This window comes from Thunnus albacares, chromosome 8, assembly GCF_914725855.1.
Source record: "Thunnus albacares chromosome 8, fThuAlb1.1, whole genome shotgun sequence".
Lineage (NCBI taxonomy): Eukaryota > Metazoa > Chordata > Actinopteri > Scombriformes > Scombridae > Thunnus > Thunnus albacares.
In genome coordinates this window covers 30,878,039-30,890,830 of record NC_058113.1, presented here as the reverse complement: position 1 = coordinate 30,890,830, position 12,792 = coordinate 30,878,039, and the positions used below count along the sequence as shown (strand labels likewise).

The window sequence follows — 12,792 nt, the reverse complement described above, 5'->3', positions numbered from 1 at the left end:
ATAGACAGATGGGTGCCTCCCTCCAGACAGGTGAGTCACCTGGTATGTAAATTGCAACCACAGGCTGTTTATTCTGCACAGCAAACAGACCTTTAAGAAAAAAAAAGCTGTTGGTGAAAGGACATTAGGTGAGGCAGGCTTGTAAGCCAGCATGAATAAAATCATGTTTAGTTTTACCTTTTTCACCTTTTTCACTTTGCACACATCTTCAGCTTGGATGAAAACTTCAATGTTTCCTGTAATATAAATTCTACACAAAAGCATATGTGAGGAGTTGTGTAATAAAAGGCTATTTGGTGGGTTGTATTACAGGTATGAGTCATCCACACCCCCACCCCCACTGCAAATACACCACAGTCTCTCTCCACCTGGTCGATTTAAAGGGTTGGTTCAGCCAAATGACAAAGAAAACACTCATTCTTTCTGGCTACAGACTAAAAATCACTGGGATAAAATTTTACCCAGCTTGGGGCAATATAGCACCAACACAATACTCAAGACATTTTTTTAATCCAAAAGAGAGAGGAACAAAAACACAACATGTGACCACAAACAAACAGACCACCTCTCTCACAGGGTCTGGGAGCTTTGGAGACGAGGTTTTACCTTCAGCTGCCAGTTTGGCTCAATAAAGCACCAACACTGTACACAAGACACAGTACTTTTTTTTTTTTTTTTTTTTACTGTTTTTTTTTATTGTTATGTCATGTCTTTTTGTTTTTTTTGTAGAGGAAACAATACATTTCAGTTTTTAGCTAAAGCTTGTTGTGTGTAACACTGGTTTAAAAACAGACTGTTACTGGGTAATGTTAACCCAGTGTTGTGCTGAACCCCCCCAAAAAATTTAACCCAGTGACTTTTAATGTGTATGCTGATTTTTTTGAGATATTTGCCTCTTTTATTCACATTCTGGTAGAATCCCTGTGTTGGTTTTCACACACATACACAAATAAAAATACATAGCATCTTTTTTGCAGTTAATTAAAAAACAAAAAAAAGTTGATATCCTGGGTAGCGTTGTCTGGTTTAGCTACTGGTCCAGCTCCTTGACCATAGACATTTGTGGAGTAATCAAAAAGGAAGGGGAATGAAAACGTAAGATGTGAATGTAAATTATTGCAAAGCAGAAAGTAATATTTGGCAAGATAAGAGATATAATCATACAGCTTAGCAGCAATAGAAATTGCAAAACTAATACCCAAATATTAAAAGTAGGGCTATAAGCCCTATCAAATGTCATTTTCATTTTCACCTACTTGGTTAGAAAGCTTGACTAATCGACTAATTAGCAAAACAGGTTAAACCAGCCAAATCTTTGTTTTTATTTAATTATACCTCCCAGAGTATGACGCAAATCCTTTTAGCATCCTCCATTCACTTACATGAAACAGTTAGCATTAGCTTAAACGTTTTGCTATTAACTACCAAATCTATCAAATGGACCCTACTTGGTTGAAAGTTTGAATAATCCACTAACTAACAAACTAGGTTAGACCACCTGAAACTGTGTTTTTATTTAACTATACCCCCCGGAGTATGATGTTAATCGATTTAGCATCTTCCATTCACTTACATGAAATGGTTAGCATTAACTGTTCTATTCAAAACTTTTGAGCTTATTGTCAACTACCCCAGTGGTCTACTAGTTATCTTGACTAATCAGCTAACTAGCAGACTAGAGTAGACCACACATATCTGTTTTTATTGAACTATACCTCCCAGACTATGAAGCTAAGTGTTTTACTTTCATTCACTTAAATGAAACGGTTAGCATTAGCATTACTATGCTACACTTTTGAGCTACTTATCCGTGTATCCGTGATTAATACAGATTTGGGTGGTGTACCCAAGTCTGCTAGTTAGCTTAACACAGTAACTTTCAAACCATATCAGGCTAATTTGAATTCTCAGTCTATCTAAAAGCAAAGAAAAGCGCACTGCATTGTTTTCTCATGAGGAGATGAGAGTAAGTGTTGTGAAATCAGCCACGTCAATCATCTTTCTCCTGAATATGATTGGGCAGGTATTTATTACATAATAAATTCCCTTGCTTAGCCACGCCTAACTGCAACCCAGTGACAAGGGAAGGGAGAGAAACTTTCTAAAGAATTACATACATTATGTAAAAGGCTATGTTCTCATACTTTTCAGGTGTTTACTATATGCACATTAGATCTCAAATTACATAATTAATAGCCAAACATGGATTTGCCTTTCCAGGGGCTTTAAGTAGTTTAGAGTATAGAAAATATATAGACACACTTGTGATCTCTTAAAATGAAGTAATGCCTGAAGAGGTAAAAATATCCAGTATTTCACTTATTTGAAGGATTTTAGAGTCACAAAGTATCCAGTAATTCACTTACTTCACTTCAGTAGGCCAGTTGTTTGCATGTTTTGAGCAGTTTCTCTGAAACAAACCTGCCCCAAGCCAGGTGTGCAAATTTGACAGTTCATATTACTATTAGATTTGATTTCTGTGGTTTGAAAAGTAGAATGAATGCCTTTACTTGTTTGTGTAACCACACCTGTCTTTTGTTGTTGGCACTGGTGCAGTAATGATTTGCGTGGGAAGTTCAGAGCATCCGTCACAATTGTGAGAATGTTTTTTTTTTCTTTGTGTGTTTTGTTATGTTATTGGGTTTGTTCCCTGAGTTAAACAACATCCATTGTAACTGACATGAGTTCAAACTGAGAGCACCTGCTGTATAAAGGAGGAGATTTTGACTCTGCCATTGTAGACTTTGTGGCTCTATAATGGAGTCACACAGTTTCCTTGTTTGCTGCCATGAAAAGGTCAAAATGCCAACAACACTTGTTGTACAAAGAACAAGTGGCAACTACCACGGCTTGAGGCTGAAGCCAATGAGGGAGTACCACATTGCTAGATGCTAGGAGCTAGATGCTCCAGCTGACTCATTCAAAAAGCATCAACTTCTCTCTAGAAATACTAAGTCAACAATTTCTTTAAACAAGTCATTCTGGTCTCAGTTGTTAAATTCAGACCCTCTAATAAGTGTGCTGGTGGTCATTTTGGATACTCCATTAGTAGTAGTAGTGGGCGTTGATTGACAGCTGTGATTGACAGTTGGCTCACCTGCTGCTCTCCCTGGCTCCAGGACTCAAACTTGGTCAGAGGGTTGTCGCAATATTTCAGTAAGTTTAATCTTACTTGATTACAATACCTGCCACTGTTAGCACAAAAGTACCTAACATCAGCCCTGTGTGCACCACTCAGTGTTCCCAGTAAGCTAGCATTCACTTTGGCCTGAGGTAGCTTTCAGAGCAAAAAGGGCAACATCCTGCACTCCTTATTCAGAAGATCCTGGTTACTGATGCAAAAGATGGTGCTGACAATAAGCAACAACTCTGGGCTTCAGACCAATGGGTGACATCACACCTTGCTAAGTCCAGCTTTAAATATAGTCTATGATAAAGAACAACTTTATTGTGAGACCAACAAAATTCTGACTAACCCCGATGAAGGCTGCATACATTGGTCTCACATTGTTCTTTATACAAATGTTGCTGTAGTATTGACCTTTTCAGACTTCTTTTTCCTTCTCCATGCACCTTGGAAGTATGTGAAGTTGTGTCAGATCTCCACCACCCTTTGGACATGTGCCATAGTTCCTCCAGCTGTTAGCAGGCAGGGGCAGGCTGCAGCAAAGGCCACATAGACGATTGCCAAGGGCGCCAAATGAGGTGGGTGGCGTAAAATAAGTAGGACGTCTTTGTTCATTTTTATTTTATTTTCAAACCATATGTATCAATATTTAGGTCTGAAAATCCAATTTTCTTTCAGGGTGGGGCGTAATAATCTAAATAATGTAATTTTGGCTATTATCTTGCAGCCCTATTAGGAGGTACTGATTAACTTTTTTTTAATCCATATGTTAAGTTCTAGGACTGGAGGTACTATTGTTGCATTTTGTTCAGTTCTTCTATGAAATTCTTGTCAATGTGAATGTTTTTAATTTTAAAAAATGCAGTGTCAATGTCCCTTATAATTCTATACAAGTTGTTTTTGAATAAGCCATTTCTTGTTGTTATTGTAGGCATAATTGTATGTATTATTGCGTACAGTTCAATTCAAGTTCAATTGTAAAACAAGGGGTGTTGCAGTGTTGGGGAGCGATGGGGTTTAGGGCGGTGGCGGAAGTGGGGGCTCCAAATTAAAATCTTGCTCAGGACACCAACAGAGTCAAGGCCGACCCTGCTAGCAAGCTTTGTCACTTTAACCTAAACGTATCTGATTTTTGGGTATTTGCTGACAAGACTAAACTAGGTATTCATCACTAAATAACAAACAAAGTTACAATTGGGGTAGCAAAATTCTTATTTATTTTTGTTATTCCTGTATCAGGACTGTGAGTTTGTGGTTTGCTTAGGTTTGACTCCTTATTGTTGCATTGAGTATGGCACCACATTTCTCCAAGTGTGCCCCGCCCACTTCAAACCAGCAAGAAGAGCACAGAGAAAAACACAAATGTAGAAATCTCTCATTAAATAATCAAAACAATCTGAACTTTAAAGAACTGGGACTAACATCCTGAATGTATCAGCTCCACACTCCAAAGTGATACAGCTTCTTGGTGTTGCAAAAGGTTCAACAGACAACCAACATAAGCTTTTTATGCACTGACAGACAGTACGAAGGCCAGTGAGAGACACTACAGAACTTACATTGTTTTCAGTCAAACATGTTTAGACCAGTTTTAAGGGCGTATCCTTCTTTATATAGTACGGCACGGTAGAATACTCTTGTGTGGTTTGTTTAATATTGTGTGAAGCAGGATGAACCTGCTCTGCTAGTAACATCACAAACATAGTCTTGGTGTGAGGTCAGTTAAGGAAAGACACACTTTTCTGCAGGAGACCTGAATTTGTGTCTCAATACAGACTTTCATCAACTATAACTATGATGATGATGACAGTATAATAGGACCATCGTTCTGGGTTTACAACCTAAGATTTCACCACATTTCTCTCAAAATTGTCAACTTTTGACAATCTTTCTGGAGTGGCATCGGTGTATAGGATAGCTTTAGGATTATTCCCATTTTTCTCAATTCGTCATACACATCAAACCAATTCAACAACCTAATTTACACCCTATTTCAACATAACTCCATCAAAAAACAACTAAGAGATCAAGCGTGGTGTTATACCACACATACCATACCTTACCATTGGTATGAATTAGTCATATGTTTGTATTACTACTCAAACATGTCTTTTTCTGTTTCTTTGTGTCATCTCCAGTGAGGAGTTTAAAGAACGCAACACAATTTGGGATATGTGTGTGCTATGTCTGTTTTGTAAACTGGGACACAGCTTAGGTTGTTTGTGTGACCTTTTCTCCAAACTACACCTATCATTTCTAAGATTGCATCTGAACAAAGGAGCGAGCTGTAACCGAATAACTCTTTGCAAGGATGCACGCCCTGAAGCAAGATAATCATTTCATAAGAGCTTCCTTCAGAGTGCTGCTGAATGCATTTGCAGCCTCAGTGTCTATCTGCTGCCGTCTGGTGGTGGCAGGGTAGATTTATATAAGTATAGTAGACAAACCTTTTATCTACAGTCTGTGCTCGCGGCTGCAGTATCATGACACCAGAGCTTGTGTTTCTGGTGAGTTTCACCTTAAATGCCTGTCAGACAAGCTGCTGATGCATAATTGAAGAAGCTTCACGACTTTGTAAGGGCCTGTATTGAGTTTCTCCAAACTGCATTGTGCGCTGTCCTTTTCAGGGCTGCGTTTAACCTTAAATGCTTCTCCTCCCTACTTGTGTTAATGAAGAGGCCGCCTCTGTCAGGCTCTGCAACCCTGGCACACTTTATGTGTTGCAATTTGAGTCAATCTGTGCATTTCATTAGGCTTGGCTGCAATCTGTTTTTTTTTTTTGTCAATATCCTCAGTGTCACTTTCAAATAACATTAAAAATTCAGTCTTCAGCAAAGAGCTCTCAAATGTTGACATTTCTCTTTAAGTAACTTGGAAGGATACACCATGCATATTTTCATTAATTTTCAAGACTCTGCAAATAGTTTCTTGTCAGACATTTATCTAAAAACTGGACCCTTTGCTTTGAATACTTTTGTTTTTTTACTGGTCATCAGACTAAATTGGACATTATTCATTCTTTCTGATATGAGGAAAGCTTATCTGTAATCTGACCAAGTTATATTAATAGATAAGAAAAATAATTTCATGCTTACCAAATTTATACTGAAAGCTGTATGTATAACAATGTAGTTGTAGTGAAAATGAAAAAGATTACATTTCCACCATGAAATCCTGTGTTTTGCTAACATCACATCAGAGGAATGACACTACTGAATCACTCTGAAAAAAGGTAAAACCAGGAGTTATTAACCACCTGATGTACTAATGTAACTTTATACAAAGACAAGGACCAATTCAGAGAGGGATTTAACTAGACCAAATTGGTTTAATATTTTGCAAATGCTCTCATAATTGCATGAAAGCCTCTGTTGCCTGTAGCGCATTCTTTTAATGAATGTATTTATTTATTTTTTTATCTGTCAGTGACTTTACAGTACTCCTCCTTTGAAATGCACAGATATAATGTGTCTGACGAAGGACAGGCGACGTTTCAGAGCCTGCAGGACTGATGTCATTTATTGTACCTGGCTCAGTGAAAAGCAGAACAAAAAAAAGGAGGAGCAGAGCTGCTGGGTGAGCAGCGCGCCGTTGAACTGGGAGGAAAGGATGACGTCAGGACCAACAGGCTGAGTAACCAACAACAGACACTGGGTGGTGCCCAAGGCTGTCTTCATGTAGTAGACCTACATGTTTACTGGTCTTATTTTACTCATGTGTCATAGTGATCTTTGAAAAAAATATTTAATGGGACAGATTTCTCTAGCATGTGCTTGTGATAGGTGTTAAAACAATACCTCCTAAAATAACAGACATGTGGAAACAGGATTACATCTTTATTTATGCAAGTCTTTTGAAGGACATAAAAATATCAAGTTGGTCATCAGTGATGAGTCTTTTGCAACATTACAAGGTGCTGTGATTATTGATTTAAACATTTACGTCCCTAACATTGTTAGTATATAAACTGTGTTAAGAAAGGGGTCATCGATTTAACGTAAAATAACAGATTTTCAGGCTTTCTGTTTGTCCTTGCTTTTGCAGTCGTCTTCGAAGAATTCATTGCAGGCGACAGTCAGCGCAGCGACCAGAACAACAAACTCCTGGAACTCTAATTCTTGGTCTCCGTTTTCATCCAAGTCGCTCATAATCTTGTCGATCCCTCCTGGGTCATTGCAGCCCTAAAAAAAAAAAAAAAAAAAAGAAGAGGCGTCAATGAAAATGAAAATGGAACCAGAGAGAAATTTGTTTCACAAGATCAAATTCTAATGGCAACTACACACACTTACAAGCCTTAGAAATCTGAAGTTCCCAGGTGTTAAGGTACAATATCCAGTCATCATAGCCATTCCCAAAATGCTGCATACCATAATAGTAATGGGCCTTTTTCATCTGAATAGATAACTGTTTGATAACTGAGTGTACTATTTACATTGTACTTTGATACAGGCCTGATATTACATTCAGGTACCTTGCTGGTCACTAAAGGGTTTGACTACATTCAAATTTAAACAGCATGTGAGAGGTTAACTGTGCCACAATTCAGAAGCTGTCTCCTTTGAGTTCTATGGAGGAAACCAAAAGTTCCTGGAAGCCTTAGATAGCTCAGGGAGTAGGGTGTAGTTATCGGATATGCATCTAGGTGGCGTATGCCAACAGCTTGAAGCAGAAGGACACAATGACAAAAGATAACTAGAGGAAATGTATCACATCTCAAGGAGAGTACTTTGAAGGCAATTAGAGAGGTACTTGAACATTTTGAGACTAAATACATCAGGTAAATTACAACAAAACTCTTGCACCCCATAGCAAACAAACAAAGCTCCTGCTCTCTGATGATCACTTTAACAAAATTTTTGTCCTTGAACCTTCAGCAGGTGAAATTTGATATGAATCTGATGGAACAAATAATCGGTGTGCGGGTTTCTTTTGTGTCTACACAGTTGAAACAAACAGACTGAACTGAATGAACTAACATTCATTTGAAATCATTCGTTGGTATCCCATAACCCATTGCGGGTCAGTTAATTAATGATGCATTCATGTGGTCCTTGTCGACTTACAGAGTTTGGGAATATGACTTAACCATGTTGTACCAATCATGAGTCTGCATTCAGGTGGTTATAACTTGCTGACCACATGAATTGAAACTAGTCTTCTGCTTTCTAAGGGTTTTATATTCTGAATGTAGTTTTAGCAGGATGCCTCAGAGGAGGGATACCTTGAATTTGGCCATCAGACATCAGCAACGATAACCTCATGAGATCACGGCGGCTGCAGTTTTCCGAACCACTATTATCTGCTCTCGACTGCTGTAAGACCTCAATGCACAATGGGAAATGCCCGGCTTTCCCCTGATCTAAGAGCTAAATGTCTAAGATGTTTGTTTGGTAGAAATTCTTGATTTTCTGTTTAATTGTAAACACTGCATGTCTTTTTTAGGTCTATAAAAGGTTTAGTCAGTTAACAAAATAAACGGTCTGTGGTTGAGTCCAGAGAAGCTGAATAAATTAAGTAGTAAAAACTTAGCGGTATTTAAGTCTTCTAAGTATCATTTGTTGCATTTTAAGTATTGTGAATGGCAAATAACTTTTGGTTACATGTGTGGGGGAAATATTTGTGTACCACGGGTCATTATCTGGTCATTTTTCTATCCTTGGAGCATTACATGACCTGTCTATTTCAGAGCGGCTCATTTCTCTGTCTACTGAGGTTGGCTGGGATATGCAGCTGTCCTGATAACCAAAGTTAGGTGGAGATATGCTATGCTTTGTGCAGACTGGTCAGACTGGTCTCCTTTTTGACTGGATAGCAAGTAACCTGTGTACAGACTACGTGACTTCAGTTAACTTCAGTCACTGTAGTGTCTTGTTCATACTTCACTAACCAGTAGAGGCATAGATTTGTGACATTAGGATTCTTAACATAACATCAAGTCTGTAAAGATTTCTATTTTGCTTCCAAATCCAGTCAAGATACTCACCGCCATGAAGTCTGAGAGTTCGTGCTGTAACAGGGTCTTCAGCTCCGCTTTGCTCAGCTTGTATTTGTCGCCTTCTTTTGACGAATAGGAGTGGAACACTTGGATGAGGCCATCTATGGCCTGTTCCAGCTGGGAGCTCATTTTTCAGTCGTACACTTAATGCCTGGAAGAACAAAAAAAATCGAGAGTCACAATTAAAAAAAAAACAGGCATAACAGGAAGAAATCATTCAAAAAGACAGATTGGACAAGATCATTTTCAAATTTGTATGCAGAGAACCAGCAGCCTCTGACACCTCCATCAACTCCGTTACTGGTACAGAAGGTGTCCATGAATGCTGAAAGATAAGTGATTTTTCTTTCCAGCAGGAGGCTGAACGGGAAAAACTAAATAAATTCACTGCAGATATCAGGTTGTCAGTGCTGTTATTTTTAAAAGGAGGTGGAGTTGACAGGCAGAGAGTGTGAGGGTTCAGTGAAGGTTTATGGAATTTGCAGAAGAAAATGCTGCAGGAGGGAGCCCAGTCTGAGCACAACTAACAGATGTAAAGGGATGTGTGAGTGTGCATAAACGCTCGGTGTAGTTTACAGGATGTCTAACAACCTTAGCCACCGTTAAATATTTTTAGATACACATGTATTTATGCACGTTTCTGACCACTTAACAGATTTCCTCATTCATTCATTCAGTCATCACTCCTCAACACTTGAGTAACCTGAAAACCAATTTTGTTTTCTGATACAGTTACATGTGTGAGTGTCACCTGTAGGCCTAGTGTTACAAAAAGGAACCATAGAAAAACTCAAATATTCATCTTTTCTTGGCTCATAGTCAGAAACAGGAAGAGTCTTCAGCCTCAATAGCAATAAAACACATGTGTTACAAAATGAGACGTTCAAATAATACCCGAATAAGTAAATAATAAAGTGACAAATCAATTAATGCAGAAAAAAAAGACTCTGATTCTTGTACATTGAAGTGAAGTACACTCACAAACTGTGTTTTAAGTGATTTCTAAAAACCTGTTTGTTGTGCCTGTGCTTGTCAAAAACTTCATTTTGAGAGACACCATGCAGAGATGAATGTTTCACAATCTGTTTTGTCCTGTGGTGGTGGTGGTGGCGGGGGCATCAATCATCAATCTGTTGATTGTGGTGGGTAATTGCATAAACATAAGAGAGAGAAATCCCTTGAGTACTTAAAAAAAAAATAACAGCAAGAGCTACACGTCTTTCCTTTTGCGCTATTAAAAAGGCTGCAAATCAATCAGTGTGCTCCAGTCTTGTCTCTGACGTCTTCCCCTTAAATAATGAAATCATAAACAAAGAATGTCACCATATCTTGTGTGTGTGTGTGTGTGTGTGTGTTTAATAATTGAACTTCTGTATCAAACCTGCTGATGCTTGTGTGAAACTCAGCTCAAGGCCAAATAAAATACAGATGGAGAAGGTCAGGCATGACAGCCGGAGTTAAAACAGTTTTAATCTAACCTTACACCTGCCCTTCACTACTAAGACACCTGAGAAGCTGCCACGGGGGGGGGGCTGAGTGATTTCACCTCCCAACTCCCTGAACCAGTGGAGCACAAAGGACAGACCCCCTGCAGGGCAGCCTGTACATAAAGCAGATTTAGATCGAGGCTTGCATTACGTTACATAACCTACCTGATGCCTTCACGCTGATGATTAACTCTTAAGAGCTTGGTCATATTTCATCATTTATACTGCGATGATTCTTATCTGGCCTATATGAGGAGAGACGTGCTCTCATCCATTATTCAGGCTGCTCTATACCTGTATGTGTGTGTGTGTGACTCTATGAATAACTTCAGAGTTTCAGAACAAGATATGAGAGGCTACATAATGTTTTCTTGAATAATGTGGCGCCATCCCCTTGATTAGTTTCGATGATTGCCGTTAATCATTTACTCCCGCCGCGATCAGCGAGCTAATTAAAAAGGCTTTGAATGTCAAATTAATTAACTGAAGCAGAGACTAAAGCATGCAGCTTTCGGAAATGTTCAAAAACAGGCCGAGACACAATTCCACATGAAAGTCATAGAACAAAATAATTTAAAAAAACTCCTATCAGTTTGCACGTTTTATCATATTTTTTTCTCCATTGGTGGACTTTTGAACTTTCACCTCTCATAACTGACGGTTTTAATCTTTTGCATTTAGTTTCTGAACACAACACAATTAAATAGCACACAAGCACAAACATCATTGACTCACCTTAACCGCTGAAGTTAACAGGTGCTGCAGGAAGTGGATTCAGCTCTCATCTCATCAGTTATATGGGCTCCTCTCACCTGCGTGCAAATGAATCTGAATGGTAGGCGCCTCCCTCCGGACAGCAGCAACATCACCTCCTGCACAGGTGAACCGTCTGGCCTTGTAAGGTAACCACAGGCGATTTATGGCTACTGCTCAGCACAAAAGACGCTTTTCACGGCTGATATTTTGACCTTGTCATAGCAGGACAGCTGTGACTAACAGCTATCTGAGTGTGTTTCTGGGTGTGCAAATATGCATGTATGGTTATAACGACATCACCATCACCACCACCCACCAAGATTATATGGAAAACTGAGCATCAGGTGACTCATCCTGAGCATGAGAGATGGAATAATTTCTCACCCTGTAAGAGCTGTTGGTTACACTGCACAAAAAATACACACACTCCTCAGTTATAAGAATAACAATAACAAATATATAGCAGAATAAAACTGCCAGATTATGAACCTGGATGATTAATGCTTTAATAACTGGGAATCTACTTTCTTAAAGCTGCATTTATTGGCCACATACACATCCAGAGAGCATGCAGTAACATTAGCTTTCACTTGGAGATTGGATAACTGGGTGACATGTGATCGGGGATGTAGTCCTTCCTTAGCATTTTATCTATAATATTATAATTGCATATGTATGAATATTTACTTGCACTCCATATGTATTTTTTCATAGTGTTACAAATCTTTATCTTGTGTTTGTTCATGTCTTTTAACATTATCCATAATATATTGTATAAGCAAAATATGCTTTTTGTACAACAACAACACATTTTTTTTCATTTTAGATTAAACTTTGATTGTCAACCATTTAAAGTCCTTCCTCATAAAAAACTATAGCTTTCAGCAAGAAACTGATTCAGACCAGAGCTGTGAAGCTTCTGTTTAACTTCTGTATGTACGTAGTTTTATCTTCAAAAAGTCTCACATGTGCAATATTCCAAATTAAATACGAAATGTCTTGATTACTATGAGTCACATTCGCCTCTGGTGCTGAAACAAAATACAAGAAATACTGTAACCTGAATATGCTAATGCTCTCCCGCAACATCATTTGCAATTAAGGGACTGATTACACTTGAATGACCAGTGGCAACACAAATGAAGAGCAGGCCAGTTAACTGAAATCATCTTTTCAGTGAATGCAAATCGTTGGGGTTGATTTACATCAGTATCCTCAGGAGGCCGGTGTGAAGGCTTTATGCATATTTGCATGGCTGCTAGTAAAAAAATTAACTTGAGGCCTCTTTTCTCAAAACCAAAAGATATCTAACAGTGCTTTCCATGTGTGTACACATAACCAAATTTTATGTAGGCTACAGTATCTGATATATTTTAGGAATACAGTGACGTAATTTCCCTGGTGGCAGTTCATATTTAGTATGAGAG

The 12,792-nt window shown here is 38.5% G+C and overlaps 1 protein-coding gene across 1 annotated transcript; it reads right to left on the bottom strand.

Moving 5' to 3' along the window:
- Positions 1-6,948: 6,948 nt before the first annotated feature.
- Positions 6,949-11,450, bottom strand: LOC122988103 (protein S100-A1-like). Its single transcript, XM_044360267.1, has 3 exons — positions 11,345-11,450; positions 9,111-9,273; positions 6,949-7,308 (listed from the first exon to the last, which is right to left on the bottom strand). Exons 2-3 carry the CDS (start codon positions 9,249-9,251, stop codon positions 7,141-7,143), a joined length of 309 nt encoding a protein of 102 aa, XP_044216202.1. The 5' UTR covers positions 9,252-9,273; positions 11,345-11,450; the 3' UTR covers positions 6,949-7,140.
- Positions 11,451-12,792: the final 1,342 nt, after the last annotated feature.